Source organism: Poecilia reticulata, chromosome 14 (genome assembly GCF_904066995.2).
Source record: "Poecilia reticulata chromosome 14, P_reticulata-male-v2, whole genome shotgun sequence".
Taxonomy (NCBI): domain Eukaryota; kingdom Metazoa; phylum Chordata; class Actinopteri; order Cyprinodontiformes; family Poeciliidae; genus Poecilia; species Poecilia reticulata.
The window spans coordinates 27,057,018-27,077,104 of NC_088843.1; the positions used below are offsets into that span (position 1 = coordinate 27,057,018).

The 20,087-nt window shown below is 38.5% G+C and overlaps 2 protein-coding genes across 10 annotated transcripts in view; one reads left to right on the forward strand and one right to left on the reverse strand.

Annotated features, from left to right (window-relative positions):
- prr7 (proline rich 7 (synaptic)) overlaps window positions 1–20,087 on the forward strand; it is a 205,602-nt gene that overhangs the window by 34,166 nt on the left and 151,349 nt on the right. For 2 of the 3 annotated variants that reach the window (XM_008428430.3, XM_081615553.1), the window contains one exon: window positions 6,087–8,875. In XM_008428430.3, coding sequence (XP_008426652.2) covers window positions 6,087–6,637 — 551 coding nt within the window. In that variant the 3' untranslated portion in view covers window positions 6,638–8,875. Of the gene's footprint in view, window positions 1–6,086; window positions 8,876–20,087 lie in introns of those variants that run through there. The other variant, XR_014090858.1, reaches the window with a different exon arrangement.
- The window catches only part of dbn1 (drebrin 1), a 181,875-nt gene continuing 178,964 nt past the window's right edge, over window positions 17,177–20,087 (reverse strand). For all 7 annotated transcript variants that reach the window (XM_008428426.3, XM_008428427.3, XM_008428425.3 and 4 more), the window contains one exon: window positions 17,177–19,892. In XM_008428426.3, the coding sequence (XP_008426648.1) occupies window positions 19,837–19,892 (56 nt within the window). In that variant the 3' untranslated portion in view covers window positions 17,177–19,836. The remainder of the gene's footprint in view (window positions 19,893–20,087) is intronic.

Genomic DNA, 20,087 nt, shown 5'->3' on the forward strand with positions numbered 1-20,087 from the left:
GCACCTGCTCCCGAAGGGGATTTAACTGCAACTCAAACTGTCCAAGGTTCTTCTTCATACATGCTCATGGTTGTGGGCAGGAAGGCTCTTATGTAGCAGTCTGTATTACAGCGGCTCTGAAAAAGCCTCTAACTGAAGAACCTCCGTTGTAAATGACACTAGAATGGTCGGCGTCATTCGTAATTTTTTTGATTTTATAAAGAATCCTCCAGGGTCCACTGAGTATTTCTGCAGATGAAAGCAGTCTGTTTTACTTGAAGTCTGAGGAGTACAGAGTGAAAATAAATGAGGCAAGAACAGTACCCTGTGGGGCTCCTGACCACCTGGTTAACACCCAACGCTTTGGTCTGTTGATCCGGGTTGATCCAAAGTAAATCAGGATGAATTATGTTAAATGTTCTGGAGCAGGGGTGCTCAATACGTCGATCGACCGGTCGATCGCGGAAAGGTTTTGAGTCGATCTCGGCAGGTGACAAACTGAACGCCGCCAGGACGCTGAGTCCAGCACTTCCTCTTCTGATAGGCTTATCAAAAATATTCACCAAGATCCTAAACGTTTGTAGCTTCATTAAAAAAATAATAATTATAAAAAGTCAACATACATGTTAAAATTAATAATCTCAGTAATTACTGTTTCAACAAGGTGTTGCGCAATTCTGTGCGTTTCGGTTCCATTAACAAAAAAAAAAGCGACTCAAAGACCGACTGACGAGCAGAGCAGGAGTTTAAATTAGCTACTCAACCACCGCTGTGTTCATGAGAGGCTTATTAATAATCGAGAAATAAATATCAAATCTGGAAACCTGATATCGTAACGGACTGAATGTTGTGTTTTTAATGTAATCTTTGCTCGGCTTGCGGGGTGCAGGCGGTTGCCACGGCAACGGGTGTGCTTAAACGACAAAGAGACCGAGAGTAGGAGATGTTTCCAGTTGATAGTCTGTTCGGGTTGTTTTACCTTTTTTACCTTTGCTGTGGCTCATTACACCCGCTGTAGTTTCTGAACATTCAATAAACGACAAACTTGGACTAATTACCTCGTTTGTTTGTGAGCATACGTCACAACAAACATCAAATAGGACAAATATATTTCATTAAGTTTTAACAAATTTTACCGCGATAATTATGTGAAATTAAATTAATTATATCCCGACTTCAGAAGATTTGCCTTTACCTTTATTGGGCTCTTTGGTTCTTCCTATCAGTCTGTAGTTTCTCATACTGAGGTCATCAAACCAAATTTCAGATCCACCATGACTGACTGACACCTGCTTGGCATCAGGTTTGCAACCAGCTTCTGACTGAGAAACCAGTAACCTGCTCCCAGTGTCAGAATCTCACCGAGGAAGAATCTGGATTAGGTTTTCTGTCACTTTATTATTTTTGCTATAACTGATGTATATTCACATATAAAATAAGTCAATAGAGTTTAATTAGCAATTTTTATGTCTTTGTGTCATGAGGTAGATCTCAGGCGGCTGGTGAGAGAAAAAGTAGATCTTGCTCTAAAAGTTTGGGCACCCCTGTTCTGGAGAAATCCTCAGCGCTGCATGGTTTGTCCAGATGACAATGGGTTTGTTGAATCGGTATATGATGTCATCTTCAATGCCGTTATCAATTAATTGTTAACTGTAGTATACACTCACCAAGGTCATTTGATGAAAGAACAGAAAGAGCAGTAATTAAACCAAAACTGTTAAAAAAATATTGATACATGTGCTTTTAAAGTAAAAATACTCAAGTGGCAGTTTTAGCTTCACTAGGCTCAAAATATATTTTTAAAAATCTATTAAGCACCTTTTGCTATCCAATTCTTAGTTTGCTAATCCAAAAAATAATCAGCAGGTCAGCCCACCTGTTGAATCAAGTAGAGCTGAGCTTTTCACATAATGGAATGATATTTTTATCCAGAGATGCATCCTTTGCTACAAATTATAAAGTATACACTACAGGAATGCTACATTATAGCATTTCAGGCAATAAAATATTTTCTAATGTGAAAAACAATTATTTAATATGTTTCTAACAGTGTATAAAAAAGGCTTAATTGGTTAAATGAAAAATCTGCAGAATGTGCTAATTTTGTCTATTTAATTAATTAGCCATGAGAATAATCAATTACTAAAATAATCATTAGTTGCAGCTCTACTTTACAGAGCCACAAACAATAAGGCGAGGTTGAGTTATTAACAGTAGCTCCTAGAGATTGCTATCCTCTGTCCATCAGAGTAAATCTGTGATTGTCCATGTGGACACAAACGTCCACCTTGACGTCGGCGCTGTTGATGTCTCCATGCTAATGTTTATTTCAAGCCTCTGTGGCAGCTGCTCATATTGTTCGCCGCGGCACGTTCAACAGGAGAAACAATGAGGCTGGGTTCCTGTAGGTGTCTGTCAGCCCTGACGGGGGAGGTGATGGACTGCAGCCAGGTACATAAACACACACAAAACACATTTGCATCCATAAATACACCCAGCTCCATGGCAACAGTTCCGCAAACAGATGTTAGTTTCCAACACTGATGCCTGGGTGTACAGGTCCTGAGAGAAATCATGTGGATTGAAGCTGCTGTGATTTATCCTCATGTTTGATTTCCAAAAATTTCACAAAAATCAGACTCATTCAAAAGAATATCTCCCTTTAAAATATTGTCTTTGTTCCATATGTTGTTTTCTGATTGCAGATAAAGTTGAAAATTCAGACTGACGTGGCCTATTGAGACTAAATTGGCTCCCTGTAGCTCAAAGAATAGACTTTAAAATACTTTTGTTAGTTTATAAATCACTGAACGGTTTAGCACCACAATACCTTAAAGATCTGTTATTACTGTACCAACCGTCTAGACCCCTCAGATCTTCTGGTTCTGGTCTGCTCTGCATCCCCAGAACCAGAACCAAACGAGGAGAAGCAGCATTCAGCTTCTATGCACCACAAATCTGGAACAAACTTCCAGATAACTGTAAAACAGCTGAAACACTGAGTGCCTTTAAAAATCAACTTAAAACCCTCCTGTTTAGAGTTGCTTATGGCTAAATTAGAATTAGAGTGCCGGTTTTGATGTCTTTGATGTTTTTATCTTTACTTTTTATTTCCTTATTCTCGCTGTTTATGTTTTAATGAAGGTTTTAAGGTGTGAGTACCCTTGTTAGATGGCGTTCTAACTAAAACTCTGAGGTTTTAAAGTTTTTATCTTTAAAAAAATTTTTTTTTTGTTTTAATCTTTTTCAAAATCCTTTTGTCTTTCTCACCGTTTATTCCTGTTTTTATTTTAATTATGTAAAGGTCTTTGTAATGCCTTGCCGCTCAAATGTGCTATACAAATAAAATTTGATTGATTGATTAAATTGTTGATTGCCTTAAAACCCCACTCAGCTCATTTAGACTAGCCAGCAGCAATTAGGAAACACATAACTGTGTTTGCTAATTTGTATGTGTTTATAGCTACTTCTTTAATGAGAAGTAGCTCTTTATAGGAGAGCCCAAATTCAAGGTGTCAAATTATTAACTCAAATTTCTTTTAAGTCAAAATTAACATTGACATCATTTTTATAAGGTAACATAGTTACTTTATTGTGCTGCAAAAAGGCACCATGTTCCTGGAGAAATATGTAATACCGCCCCTTTAAATTGGTTTGCTGAAGTCAACCATTACAACATCCAGATGGATGATGAGTTGCAGCATCATTTTAGTCTCCAATCTTAACTGACATATGGTTAATTAAAATAAAGGAAAAATAATATTGCATGGGTTTCAGACCTTCATTTAAATTTTAGGCAGTGTTAGTGCACAGTTGAAGCCGCCTTTGCAAATGACATCATTGAAGCTTCAACCACAGCTCAGGCACAATAATCAACCTTCTTCTACGTCCATCTCAGTCCACACAATAAGATCCTGCTGAAAGCCCTTGAGATGAGCTGAAAAGAGTAGCGCATAAGAAAGGACCAGGACTCTACAGTTAGAAACATTGTGAAAAGTGAACTAGCCAAGGGTTCCTCTCTTATGCTCTCACCATGTGAAATGATCCAGGACCAGACTAAGTGCTGTCCTACTGGGCTGTACAAAGACTCATCAGCTGGTGTGCTGATGAGTGTGGCACAGCAGAATTTGTTAAACACCTTAGAGTTTATAAACTCCACGTTGTACATTGTCACTCCTTGCCAGGATTTACAGTGTGGTGGCAGGAAGAAAAGATCCAACTTCGCTCAAGCAAACAAAAACAAATTAAGACCAGTTTACAACGAGTCATGTCCCAATGGCATGGACAGTATAAAAAAATCTGTGAAAACAATGACACAAAAATCCTGACAGAGCTCTGCAAAAAATAAAAAGAATCAGTGAAAACTGTTTTCTTGATCTTGTCAGAGCGCCGGGAAAAAACCCCCGCATGTGAAATCACAGCCTCTGTCACTCATTCACTACATAATACATTCATTGTATATAATAAACAGTATTAGTCAGTCATGAGCAGTAAGAGGAGATCTCAGCCATCATCAGCACCGAGCAGTTTCATAACTTCGCATTGGGGTGTGGGTTTGTTTGGCATTTTGCTCCCGCCGTGGGAATATCTGAGTGTGCACCATAGAAAATACTGGATGACAAACTGCTAAAAAACAGTTTAGACCAAAGTAATATGGAGAGCTGTAGAGTGATGAGACAAATGAAAACAAATGAGCAGTTTGTTGTTGATGTGCTGCAAGTTCTTTGAGAAGAACAAATCTAGAGGCTTAGGAAAGACGCAGAAAAAGGTTGAGATCAGAGCAACAATTGTTTGTGTTCCTGCAAATGAACATTTTGTCATGTATAACCCAGCAGGCAACAGGTTTATGATCGCTGTCCCAAAAACGCAGCATGTTTGCACACGGATGTCACTGCAGCCTCATGTTCTCTCTGCACGCAATCTTCATTTTCTACCACTTCAGGCAAACTCTTTTCACTTTGCAATCATGGAGTGTCGTTTGGAAAATTTTAAGCAGAAAAATGATATTAAAAATGTTTTGCAATAAGGCAAATGGATCTCCAAATAGCAATCTTGGGGCACCATTTGCAGTCCTCTGAATGTGGTCCAGCAGAACCTTTTTTTTAAAATTATGTTTGGTACATCACAAAGTATTCTAGGTTCTGTGCTTTCCTCAACCATTCAGCAATTTTTATTCAAAAGCACCAATTCAATAAACCTGACCAAATATCACAAACACTTCAGAAGAGTGATCCATGTGCTTTTCAGTTTCCTCTAGGGACTTGGCCTTGGAAGGGAAGATGGGGGAGGTTTTTAGGGGTGTCCACATTAATCGGCCCAATTTCTTTAATTTTGGGTGATTGATGATTGGTCGATACTTACATGTGAACCCAAACTTATCCACCGATGTTTTCTTTAACCTCAAGGGTTTGAGAGAGGGCTACGTTTCACAATACTCAGCCTACTGTTGCCAACTTGGCAACTTTTCTGCTATATTTAAAACAGAAACAAATTGGTGCTTTTTAAATATTGATGATTGGCCAGAAAATTGCAACTGGTAGAACATATTTATTTTCACATATTTATCTACTTCAGTAGATAATTTTTACTGACTTATCCAAATAAGTCAGTAAAATAATAATTCCGTAAAAAAACAACAACCCTGAATTATCAGGGGTTTCTTTTACTGATAATTTGGTAATTATTAAGCATTATCTTATTAAGCACTTTTTACTATATAATTGTTAAAGAAATCACCAGATCACCTCTAACACTGTTGATGTTGAATCAAGCAGAAAGAGCTGTGCTTTTCACACATTAATGTTAGAGGTATTTTTATCTGTAAATGGATCCTTTGTTGCAAATTATAAAGCATTCAATAAAAGAATGTTATTGCATTTCAGTCAGATCTGAATTAACTTAGTTGCATTAACTAAGTTAATTTGTTTAAGTTAACCACTTAAACAAAATAAGTTTAAGTGGTTAAATGAAAAAACTGCAGAATGTGCCAAATTTTTATATTTGATTAATCTTCAGTGTAATCGATTACTAAAATAATTGTCAGTAGCAACCGTATCGAGGAAATGTATGCCTTATTCGTCTCTAAGCCAGTCTTTTCTCTCTTCCAGACACAGATGTATTTGGGAAGCCGCCTTGCTATGAGGAAGCGGTCCTGATGGAGGACCCCCCTCCACCCTACAGCGAGGTCTTGGCTGACCCTCGAGGGGGCACGTACCTGAAGCCCGGCCCACTCCGGGGAGCGCCGTTGCCTTCCAGGGAAAACCCCAACCTACCTCCAGTCGTCACATCCGAGACCAGCAAGCTCCCTGTGGCCACCGTGTTCCCTGACAGGGGTTACTCCTCGCTGATCCGCCTGCCTTCATCCCAGCGCTGGGACTCGTTGGGTCATCTCCTGTCCAACATGGCCCTGAACCACAACAGCCTGACCCCACCGGGGGTGCGCTCGTTGCAGGCGGCCACCACGGCGACCATGCCGCGCAGGGAGCCTAGGACTCATTATGAGAGTATGCAAAGTGAAATACAGGGACTTCAGGGGAGAATGAGGGGATTTCAGGGAGGGTTTCAAGATATTCAGGGGGTTCATAGACTGAGAAGTCTGGAGCCTAGCTGCAGTATGCCAACCGCCTTCCCTTTGCTGGGTCGCAGCACTGCGGTCTGAGCCTGGATCCCTACTGGGAGCATCATATCAGCCAGTTAGAGGAACTACAAATGAACTCAGGAGTGCATTTACTTAGTTTGCAGAGTTAATGTATGAGTACAGGAGAACACAAGTTTGTACATATATGATCAATGGAAGCTGTGCTTCCATTGATCATATATTTCTGAAATTTGGAAAATAAATTTGCTTTAGGGAAATGCACCAATTTTGAAAAAAAAACTTGTTTTCGATAAAAAGTTTTGCCATTAGGATGAAGTGGTTTTTTGGCCATATTGAAATAGTTTTATGTCACAAAACTGCAGTGGAAACCTTTTTTGGCATCGCATAAGTCACAATCAACAACTAGATGTTGCTACACGGTTTCCCCCAAGGTATTATAGGCCTGGCGGCCCGCCATGCTTTACTAGCGCCACCACCAGGCTAAGCCTTTCTTGATTTTTCTTCTTTTTTTTTTGTTTGTTTTGTTTTGTTTTAGGAGGGGGGGAAATCGCTTTTTTTTTTTTTAGGCGGATTGCGAACGTTTCTGTTAGTCACCGTTTCACTACCGGAGCAGATTTATTCCTAAAAGATATGGTTATAGAAGATGTGTTTATGCATTTAAAGCCGGCAGCGCGCTGACCAATCACCTCACTCGCTGCCGTAGCTGGATTAAGTTTATCTCAGCGCGGATCGCGCGCGCCTCCTTTCACTCGAAATGGACACAGGCTGAACTGTATGGATATTTACATCAGCTCCCTGTGAGGAATTGTGATCAGTTATGAGGAGTTATTGATTAAGGCAAGAGTTTAAACCCACCGCGTTAGCTCTGGTTGCGCAGCTCTACGTGAACCGCAGGAATAACTTGTAGTCTCGCTTTCAGTGGTGCTTTGAGGAGCGGTGAGAATGATTTATATTTGTGAACAAAACATTATGTAGCGTTTACATCTCAACACGCTGCCCAACGTTTGGCCCCGTCTTCCCTGTAAAGCTTATGTATGTGTTCGCGGTTGGTCGGTGCGTTAGTGGTTAACGACCCAGCGATAACCTCATCGTGCAGGTTTAACCCGGTGAGGAGCTTTCGCGCTCTCCTCGCAGTCACGCATCACGCTGATTTTATATTATTATTATATTATTACTAGTATTATTTTTCCTGCTACACAGTGCACCAAACCGTATCAAATGCTTTGTCCACTTAGTCAGACAGAGTCAATATGCGCGGCCACCACAAATCTGAAAAACTCGTCCAGAAACTCGACCAACCAAAATAGTTTCTGTGTCCTATTGTTAAAAACTCAGCAGACACGAAATGGAAGAGCTACTAAAGCCACATTAGCAGCATTGAATTAAATCTCCCGTTTGTTGCTCATCTCTGCGCAGTGCAGCGGGTTTAACTCATAATACAGGGTCGGTCCAAGGCTGCATGAGGCCTGGAGCAGAATTTGATTTAGGGGCTTCTTTTATTGCTAAAAACATCAGCACCTCTAACAGCTTCTGTTTTAGATTTAGTGAAATCTAGGACAGGGGGAGTAGCTTATTTGGCAAACCTAAAAAGCAATAAATTATAATTGCAGTTTACTAATTTGTATTAGTAAACTGCAAACGGAACAGAGCTGAAACAAACGGAGCTGAAACTCAAAGATTAAACTCACAGCATCAGATGGTTGCTATGGTAACAAACCAATCTGACTATGAATATTGTTCTTTGAACTTTTACAAAGTAAATTTGGCAGCTCCTTAAAATCTTACGTATAAATGTTAAATTTAAAATCTTTTGATTTATGTATGCTGAAACCATTATGTCAAATTTAGCAGCATTGATAATCTCAATAAACAAATGTTACATTTATATATCTGTGGTCTGTGTTAAAATATTAGCATTTATGGGGCCCCTGAAGCCCTGGGAGGCCTGATGGAGCTGCTGACTTAATTTGGATTTAAGAAAAGTGGAAATAATTTATATTTTTTTTAATTGTATGTTTTGATTAGTTGTTTTTAAGACTAGTTGTGGGTTTATATAGCAGTTCACTGGCGATGTTTTCCCATAGCATATAATTAGCCAGTGGTATTTTTACTTTTCCTGTCTCCTTAACATCTTTTAATACAAAAACACGGTGGACCGCCTCGGCGCCCTGACCACCGGGCTTAGCAAGTTTTCTCTGGGCGAAACCCTGTGCTACTAATGCTAACCACGAAGAACAACAGGAAGTAATTGGAGGATCATGGAGAAACATGTTTTTAATAACTTATCGAGTGAACAAACTTACTCACATGTGATTTCAATTGTGCTTCTTATTTAATGGAAACAACACAACTGCAAAATTGTGTTTTATCAATATTAGGAGAATATTGACAGTTTTGCACACATTTGTAATTGAAACACAGCTAGTTGTAGAGCTACAGTGGTGCTCTGCCGTCACTTTTGAGGCTGACAGAGTTGAAGAACTTTGGAGGTGCAGAGGAGGAGAGAAGAAGCCATAACGAGGTAAAGATGTGCAACAAACAAGCTGCAAATCCAACCTCCCCTGGTCTTTATTTCCATCTCCACCTCCTCTCATTCATCCTTGATCTCTGCTTCTGTCTCAGAGCCACCCATTGTACCAGCCTGCTGTTGCCATGGCTCCGGAGAACTGCCTGTTTCCTTTATCTGCTCTGATTTTCTTTGTATCACTTGGCTCACAGCTTGCATCCTCTCAAGTACTGTGAGAATTAAGGGTAGGAGAAGAGCACATGGTAACCTTTGGTGGGACCCAGACATCGTGTGACACCAAACAGAAGACCGAGCTTCTTCTAAGAACGGAGAACAACCACTCAGAATCAAGTGAACTTAGATTGCTGTTTTGTAACAGCTTTGTCATTTTCAGTGCCGTCTTAACCAGGACATCAGGAGAGATTTGATTTTTAAATTACATGACGTCAGCTGGATCTCTGATATAAAAAGGACCTTTTTCATGTACAGCCATGAAAAACAATCTTTGAAATATTGTCAAACATTGTCAGAATGCATTTTTTCTTGTGTAATAAAACATTCTCATCAACAATGTTTCTTCCCTTTGTTTAGGGAGCAACAAAGGGTAAAGTGACTATATACACTTCCTTTAATAGAACGAAATGCATAAAAGCATAAATCAATCAGCTAGCTATCCAAATCTACAAGGTTTTCCTGGATCGACTAAAGAATGACTGGCTGCCCAAATATGGAAACATATATATTCATATCCAATACATGCAAACTCATAAAATCCCCAAATATTTGGTCAATAAACACATCAACCAATGCAACATTTTGAAAATTTTGTAGTTATGGAGTACATGCATAATAATGGATGAAGGATGGAAACTAAACTGGACCTCACCAAGCTCTGCAGACACCTTGGTAAGAAGACTTTCATTTGATTCAGGTGTGTTTGAACAGGAACAAAACATGGGATTTGTTTTTTTATGTGAGGAACAAAAGCACAGCTTTACTTCCACATTCATCCACCCAACATTTTAACATTGGGTAAAAGTAAATAGAAAATCCACCCTAAAAAACACTGCCTGAGGTGAAGCAACTTTTAAAGTTTCTGGCACAAATAAAAGAGGCATTCAGATGAACTTTTCTAACCTACAACAGAATAATCCCCTGTTGGTTTGCCCTTTAAACAGATCATCAGCAACGATGGGCAAATTCTAGACTACAAAGCTATATTTGACTTCACAGTCTCAGCCTGTAAGCAACAAACAGAGCAATTTGTTTAAATGTCACATGCTCTCAACCCCTCATGTCCCACTGCCACAAAATGATGCTTGTAAGAAGGTTTTTATCAGGGTGAAGAGGCTCAATCATAAAATATCAGAGACAATTATGATAATGTAACAGATGTGGAGATGGAAGCATGTTGTTGATTAAAGTGAAATTTTGTCATTCAACACACATTTTCTGGAAGTAGTACACAAATTAATAATTTGTTAAATGCACTTATAAATCACCTAGATTATAATTTTTTCATTAAAGTTGCAATAATCAGTACTTTCCAAAGTTAAAATGGAAAGACTCAGTTTGTCAATTTGTATTCAAATATCACTTCATACCTTCATGTTTCCATTTCATACTTGTAAACAGCCTTAGAGTGAAACCAACAAAGAAACCATTTGACAAGACCGAGATTATCAAATTTAAAGTTGCTGAAAAGAACTTCCCTTAGTTCAAGTCTGAAATAATTTTTCGTAAGAAATGTTCAATTTGACATGTTCATAAGATGATTAGCCCCTAATAGGTTTGCAGTTATAATTTAGATTTTATTGTATTTCATCCATTTATTTTATCTTCAGAGTTTTTTAAGTTTAAATTTCATTGAAAAACTTTGTTTCAAATAAAAAAACTTCATAGGCTGCACAGTGGAGCAGTTGGCAGCACTTTTGCCTTGAAGCAAGAAGGTCCTGGGTCCGATTCCAGGCCCTGGGACCTTCTTCCAGGGCCTGGAATCGGCCCTGGAAGAAGGTCCCAGGGAGAACATGAAACTCCTGGAGTTTCATGTTCTCCCTGTTCATGCGTAGGTTCTCTCTGGGTACTCTGGCTTCCTCCCACACTCCAAAAACATGACTGTTAGGTTAATTGGTTTAGTGTGTGTGTGTGTGTGTGTGTGTGTGTGTGTGTGTGTGTGTGTGTGTGTGTGTGTGTGTGTGTGTGTGTGTGCGTGTGTGTGCGTGTGTGAACATTTCTTCTGAGCTTCAATACCTTGAGGGAGCAGACTCATGTTCTTCATCATACAGAAGGTCTTTGTTGAGAACGAGGAGTTTGGGTTTCGCTTAATTCTCCTGAAGATCCTGGATGTAAAATTACAAAATCTATCAGAAAAGATAAAATCACAAATCAAACTTTAAGAATGACTGAATTCAATCTTATTGTTGGGATCTGGAGGTTTGTCAGCCTTTTTTCCACTAGAGGGAGCCTGTGACCTTCTTCCTGAGGGCGTGGGCCGGGGCCTGCAGCTGTTCTCCATATACCATTTGGAGGCGTATAAGTGGAGGAGGATACGGACACTTCTCTGCCAGAGTGTTAGCCAGTAACGGTACAGGCTTACCTTGAGCTACTTCTGCCTCGATCTGTTCCCTGATTCTGACCCTTCTTGTCTCTGCATTCACAGCTACCCTGGTCCTGGATTATCGGGTCTACCACCAGTCCTGGAGACGGAACCCTCACCGTCAAGAGACTACCTGTCCGTCCTCCGCCGCCGCCTCTGATCTCGCCCGTCCTCTGCCGCCGCCACTGACCTCAGCCCTCAACCCACAACTTGATCAACCTCTAGATTCTCAAGACCCTCCCCAGGCCCAAAACCCTCCCCAAGCAGGTATAGTCACCTGCCTCCACCCAAACAGTAAATTCCCTGGATCTGGACTAATCATCCCTGTCCTCCCCTAGTTACCCTGAGACCCGCCAGACGAACCTTGACTTCCATTTGTTTGTATTCACTGTAAATAAATCACACCATTGTATTCCTCGTCTCTGGAGTGTTTCTGCATGTGGGTTAGGAAACTCGACACGAACATGACACTTATAGCTGTCTCCACTGCAAATAACTTGTAATTAGCCAGCAATTTCAAATGTTCAGGGTAATTTTTATGTTCCTAAAAATAAATATAGCACTTAATAAAATAAGATAACACATATAATTTATTTAAAAGTAAAACTTAACTTAAACACTAAGTGCTGAAAGTTTAAATAAATTTATTTGTAATTAATAGTAACAATAATAATAAAATTAGCAAACATTAACATTAGATAGTCTTATTTTTGCTTTTAACTCGTTGCCGAAAGCCAGCGGGAGTTTGAAAGCAATGTGCCGGGAGACGGTCGTTCTCTCTCGGCTTAACGAGCCTTAACGAGCCGTACACGATGACCCGGTCAACTGACAGAACGGGCGAGACGAGCCAGTGGCTGCAGGGAGCGGATAAGTCCGAACACGAGCATGTTTGTAATTAAGCTATATGTTAATAATCCGAGCACATAGTTATTATAAATGACACAACTAATTTATAATAACTTTGCAAAGATTATTTAATTTTCAAAAAGCATAATATACCCACTTTATTAATAGCTCTGCTCGCTCTCCTCCGCCATTACTGCTGGTGTTGTTGCCTAAGCCCGCTGAAGATGCGCGCGCATATTGCACCTAGCCAAAATCGGGGGATAAACCGTCAACTATCATTCCTTTTAAAACTAAATCGATTTTTAAACATTTGAACATGTTTAGTTACTAACAAATATGATTGAGGTTATATTAAACAACTGAATTTAATTTACTTGACAAATTGGGCCCTTCCCCTTCATCTTTTTTTTCCCCCAACAGCCGTGTTGTAGCAACACCGAAGCTCTCTGTCAGAGCAAGCTACCATAATAAACATTTTAAATAACCATAAAAATAAATATCCAACATGTTTGAAAAAAATTCAATTTATTTATAAAACCCTATTCACGTTGAAACGTTATCTTCTTTTTACTTACCATGTCTTATTTCAAAGTAGAGGAGAAGCCCGATATGCAACGTTCAGTCTTGTTGAAAATGGAGGCTTGAGAAGAGGGGCGTGGCTTCTTCCAAGTTTCGTCTTTAACCCAACCAATTGGTTAAATCTACCCAACACCTGACCCAACAGAAGTGTTCAAGCTGTAAACCTCCGGTAAATTTCTGACCCAACTCTTGCGTTATGAATTTTGACCCAATGTTTGGTCAAACTAACCCAACCTATGACCCAACAGCTTCAACCCAGAAATTGGGTTATGAAAATAACCCAGCATTTTTTACTGTGTAACACTCATTAAAGAGTTCCAAAGAGTTAAACAAAAAGCAATCCAGTCCAGTGTTGATTTCTAAATTAACACCAACAGTAACTCAGTCTGGTGTTGATTTAGAAATCAATGACAGTTCCTCCCACAAGTGTAACATATTTGTGACATCACTTCAAGGAAGGAGCTACAAGTAGGGTGGGGGTTGCAGCGGGACCCTGGCCTGGACCTACAGGGGGCCCAGATGGGAGGCAAAACATGTCTTTAGGGATGCAATTTTTTTTAATCACATCTGACTAAAACTTTAAAAGAAGAGCCCTCTCCTGTTGAAAACTGTGTAGGTTATATAGTAGGGTTCCTCATTTTTGACTCATGGTTGCTAAAAACTTTACCAGACTTTAAAATGTTGTGCCACATGACAGGCTTTATTTTCACTCACATTTAACTTTATGACACACAAAACTACAAATGAGTCATCCTTATTGTCTCAAGGTGCATTCTGGGTAAAGTTTGTCACCAACGTCATCATCAGTCACTTGGCAACAAATGGCAAACTAGCTAGAGCATTTCTACGGACTACTTTAACATGTTTTGAATCTGTGTTGTTTCATCATTAGTGACCAGCAGCCTGATGTTTCTGTTTTTCTCTTGGTTTGTTGTACTTCATGTCAGATGGACTTCAAAATGACATAGTCGCTCTCTCTAGTGATGGAACTTGTTAGCTCTGCTGTTGCGGGCATATCCATGTTGTAAAGTTAAATTACCATGAGCTTTATTATTTGGGCCCGGTTATTAGCCCCGCCTCCCGGCCGACACCGTCTTGTTCCGCTACTGCGTCACATGTTTGCCTGAGGAGTGGAGGCAGCAGTATGGCGTCTTGTGTGGAGCTTATTATAACAAGGTAAGATCCATGTTAAAATGATCATGTTTTTGACTATTTTTTTATGGAGGCATTATTTTTCCGTTTATGCAAGAGAGTCGATTCATATACAGTACATAGTTCGCTTGTTTGGATATCACAATACGACTGTTTATTATTATAACCAAACATTAAAACTGTCAGGAAAATCTGGAGGCCAGATTAAGTTTTTGGCTGTAGACTGCAAAATGGGGGAGTGGCTGTGCTGGACTGTTGGCTTGATCTAAGTCACAGGTGTCAAACTCCAGTCCTGGAGGGCCACTGTCCTGCAACATTTGGATGTGCTGCTGCTGCACCACCCTTGAAAACAATAATTAGGTGATTAGGAGGACTCTGGAGAACTTATCTACACAATGAGGAGGCAATTGAGCCATTTGACTCTGGTATTTTGTACCTGTGGCACATCTAAAAACTGCCAAAAAGTTTTTTCTTTGTTAGTGTGTCATGTTGGTGACTGAAGCCTGTTGTGATGACTTCAACACATTTCTTCAGACAGTTGGTACGACTTTTAATGCTCCAAATTTTTTTCTATAAGCTGACTAATTTCTTTAGTAATGAATTGTTTCTGACTTTTTATGCTTTATCTTGTAAACCAGGTGGGCAGAGCAATTTGAATGAATATGATAGACACACACAGGTGAGTCTGATTAGTTTTGTTCACACTTCTTTTTAAAATATTTATTTATTATCCTAATGTTTCTGCTATATTTCCTGTTTTTTCTTCCAGGCTTGAAGTCTTCCTCCTTCATGTTGGCGAAAACAAGAGCAGCACCAAAGACACTTCACCATCAGTGATCACAAGACCATCCATGGCTGCTTCCAATGAACTTTCAAAGCACACTTCACCTTCAGTGCAAAGTACCATGAATGAATGACCTTTGTTGTATATTGCTGTGAGTGCTGTTTGATGTTGTTTTGAAATAAAAGATTATATACTGCAAATGGCGCTGATGTTTTTGTAGATTCAAGTGGCATCTAATGTCTTTTAAAATGAATTTGGAGATTATTGATGGCCAGTAGTTTCTGGAAAAAAAGGTTTTAATTGCTCTAATTGCTTTAATTTGGTAGTAAATTGACAAAATAATGTGGGTAATGAGAGAAGGGGAAGACCGGGAAGCGAACCCACGACAGTCGCATAGAAAACTAGAGCCTCCATATGTGGGTTGTGCTTAACCCCTGCACCTGGAAACCTGTTCAGCAGTGTTTACATGTTGTAAAGAAACAGTCTCACCCACCCCTAATGCCACATCGCTACAACAACACCAGAGAATGGGATGTCCTCTGAATTGGACTGGGTTATAATTTGCCAGAACAGGACTGTACTTACTTTATAATTGGATTGAAATAAATGCAGGTTCTCTTTCACTGAGCTTGTTGGAAGAGTAGCTTAATGTTTTCTTGTTGCTCCCTCTCATCTAAAGGTTTTGGTTCCCTCAGGTCTGATGGCGATCTTGCTAATTCAGGCAACAACTGACTCATTTTCTGATACATGTTTTCTTGTCTGCTCTAGCTTTGCATGTTTACATTTTTACTTAATATTCTATGCAAAAATATCTAATCATGTGGAGAAAAATATCTAATCTAAGCATGTGGAGATATGTTTTCAGATTCTCAATTAGATTTAGGTGTGGTCTATGACTAGACCATTCAAACACAAACATTCTTTGATTTAATGCATTCTGTCACTCTGCCTGTTCTATATAAATAAACCTGACTTACCCTGTTGGAAGGTGAATCTCCTCCCCAGTTTGAAGTTCATTGCAGATTTCTATGTAGCTTGTTCAAAAACCGCCCCTTTGTTCTATGGACCTTTGGCTATTGAAAAACTATTGCTTGCTGAAGGCATGGACTTTACTGAAGTTTAAAATTTTCCCCAATTTGCTTGTTTGTTCTACTAAAGTACAGAAAAAGGCGACACCGGGTGGTAGAGCTGGGACTTGCATAACCTGCTTCAGTAATGACCTGAAATGTTGTGAAAAGAAGTCGTTGAGAGGAAACAAAGTCTAAAACTGTGATTTATGAGATGTTTCAAATCTATTGACATTGAAAAAAAACTGTTGATGAAGAGGAGCATTTTAAAATTTTTTAAGGAAGTTGGGTTCCTTGGATGGAAATTATGAATAAACTAGGACTGAATCAGAATCCTTTTTGCTATAGTTTGACATGAGTGGAAAATACATTTTTCACATGATGAACGAAACTCTTGGGTCTGCAAACCTGAGCCAACAGAATTGCAGATTGGAGAAAATTGAGCAGGGATTAAGTTTTTTAACATGTCACATAAGAATGGTGTTATTTTATTTGTGTTTATGTCATTGATTAATAATAAAAATAGCAACATGTTTCTTTCCAATTACAAAAAATATTCTCCCGAAACCTGATGTTTTTTAGCATTTTATTTAATTTTTTTGTCTGATTTTTCTTCTCTCTTTTCTCTAAGAATCAGTATTTCCATTCATTAAATTGTGTATTTCACTTTATTTTGCTTAAATGTATCCTTGTATCCTCTCACAGAGTTCTTTATACATTATACCTTGTCTTTGCTTTTGATGTGGTGAACTTTAAGGCAAAGCCTGTTTGTTTTAAGGGAAAGGGTAGGAATTTTATTTATATAGCACATTTTCAGCAACAAGGCATTTCAAAGTGCTTTATACACTTTTTGTTCAATAAAGATTTTTTAAATAAATGTTTGTCAATAATGTAATGACTATGTAAAACAGTGACTGCGATTTGTCAGTTTTCAAAATCACTTTAGCTGTTTATAAACATAGTAGATAAAAGTTCAATAAGTGCTGCTTTAACCAGCATTTTTATGCTAGTTCACATTGCAGATTAGGCTGCAATATGAACATGCCACAGAATCACACTCACACAAAGCTGCTCTTATTGCTTTTTTATTGTCTACAGGGATGTACAGCAAAAACGGATCAACACTGTTGTGCCAAAATCCAAAAAAGGGGACCTGAAAATTTATTCTATCACACATATTGGTTATTGGTTATTAAAACACACACAGCTTCCGCAAGCTCCGCCTTTAACCCAGTTTCCACAGCAACCAAACTAGTCATTACTTAGCAACCAAACATAACAAAATACTGAGGTGGTTCCTTTGTCTTGGCACAAAACAATATCAGCAGGTGTGGGGCAACAATGATTATTTTCTTTCACATATTTATATACTTTAAGCTGCTTTGAGTACCAGATGTCAGGGAAGTGTCAGAATTTATTTTTACACAAACATGGTGCTTATTTATTCAATTTCTTTAGTTTATCTACATTTTCTCCTCCTGAGGGAAACAACTTTAAAAATTAAGTGTGGAACTCAACCAAAGACCCAGGACTAAGCCATGTGATGCACCAGAAACAACAAATACAAGGCTACTGCTGTGCTGCGTGTTAAAAGGAAGTTCGTCAAAACTAGTGGTTTTCTTAAAAAATAGAATAACAATTTTCTTTGTTAGCTTTGCGGATAGATTTTTTATTAGAAATTTACAGCATATATTAAGCTAAGCACGGAAAGACACTTTATGTTCCTAAGCAATTACCTTATCATATATTGATGTCACTATATTTGGATCCTGTCATCATTTTCAGTTTACTACTTCTTCCAAAGTGTTGATAAAAGACATAACATAACACATAACATCTTCAGCTTGATTGAAAATAAAGTCTAGATTATAAATAGTATAATCAAATTAGCAGAAACACACATACAATAAAATTTAGGTTAATGACTGACCTAAGTGTCAGACATATTACTCAGGCATACTGGGCTACTGTTAGCTCAGTATGTCTGAGCTAAACCACTCAGGCATACTTTATGGCAAAGTCACACTTCAATGTTTAAAAGGATCACAGAAAGCTGGATTTTACCTAACTGAATTGATATTTTCCATCTTTTATTTTCTCATTAATTGCAGTTAATGTTTCATGATGTCACACACGCTAGTCCCTGACCCTGCGAAATATTAAAGTACGTTTTAATTTATATTAGTTTCAAGCTCTTATTTTTATTGACGCATGTAGTTTATACACCAAATTATAAGTAGTTTAGTCTGCTTTCACCAGATGCTAATCACATTGTTATAGTTGTTACAATCCCTACTAATCCCAGATTAGGCCCATCATAACTCTCACTATGTTCTAGCTCTGAATCTTCCTCAAAAAACCTGTCATATCTCCAACATAAAACACTGCAGACACATACAAATTGATAGAGATGGCTAGAAGGCTTGTCCATCAATTTCTTGGGACAAAACGCATAACTCATAGGATTAAAGCAAAAAACATTTATTTGATGCTTAAAATTGTGTCTGTTTCTGTTTTCCTCCACCTGCTACTGCCAGAATAAAGGGAATCACCATAGCAATCACTAATACAGGATTTTCTAAGTGTCAAATTTCAGTCTCTCTGACTTTATATTAATTTATTCCATAAGATTTATATTCATAATATAATTAGCAGAAGGAAGTTTGATTGGCAAAACAAAACAAGGAAAGGCTTAACTAACTTCTTTCAATTTGGAGACAAATCCAGGACATCTGGTCCCCTGCAGATTAATACAAAGGCGAAAACAGTAAATAAAAAAGATCAAATTAATCTGAACTTTAAGATTAAAATTAAAAATTTGATTTAAAAACTAAGAAGGGTAAGGCATGCTGCCCTGGGACAGAAACTTAGATTTGGAGACAGAAGAAATTTATTGCATTTCTATGCTCTTTTAAAAAATGTGAAAAATATGTACAATATATTTATCTAAACTGTTTTGTTTGTGTAAATATATAAGTGGTAAATTTGAATGAATCTCAGGGCTGATGGTGAGGCTGCAGTTCAACCACAAGGAGGCAGAAGAAGCATAAAAATGCACTGGGACAGAAAAAAGGCTTTTTAATGTTGAACGCAGTTTTAAAATCATACAAAAGGAGTGAAAAAGATTAAATAAACGCCGCCACAGACTTGTTCAAAGGATTTTCAGTTCAGATACACCCGAATAAATAACTTTTCCTTCATGAAAGTTAAGTCTAAATACATGATTAACTGAGCTGCAGAGGTGAATATGTTTAGGTATGAAAGAAGGAGAAAAGAAGAGAGTGAAGATAAACATGGCAGCTGTTTTGATGCGCTGGATTTTTTAACATTTTTTTTAGGTTTTATTAAAGCACTACAAACTAAGAGCGGGGGCCGCCGGCCGCACACTCAGCTTCATTGTCTCTAATGCAGCAGTGCGCTACGTGAAATAAACGTGTACACAAACAAAACCCCTCAATCCAGGCTAAAACATCTGCATAGAAACAAAACAAGGAAAAAAAAATTAGCAAAATAAATAAACACAGAAAACAGATCAGATCTGAGCCTTTTCAACTCAAATGGTGGCTACTGTTTCCTCTAAAAGATTATATTGAAAGAGTTTTAATGCAAGACCTTTTGTTATTACTTTTTTTGTTTGTTTGCTCTTTTTTAGAAAAGAAAGAAATCTGTTTCTTCATGAAGCTCGGTTCCTACTTCCTCTGGGTACAACGGTGATGTCAGAGCACCGGGTTAGTCGTCGTCCTCGTCAACCACAGGATCTGTGTCCCAGCACGTGATGTCAATCTCTGAGCGGACAAAAGAACAGAAGCTGGTTTTATTCTCTGCAGAAGACAAACTTCTGACAGGCAATGTAGCTGAGACTGAGATAGAAACAAGAAATGACAAATGAGTATAAGATAAACCAAGAAACAGCTGGAGAACTTTGGAAACATAAAAAACAAGTGGCAGCTTGTGCAGATGTTTGTTTGATAAAGTGCCAT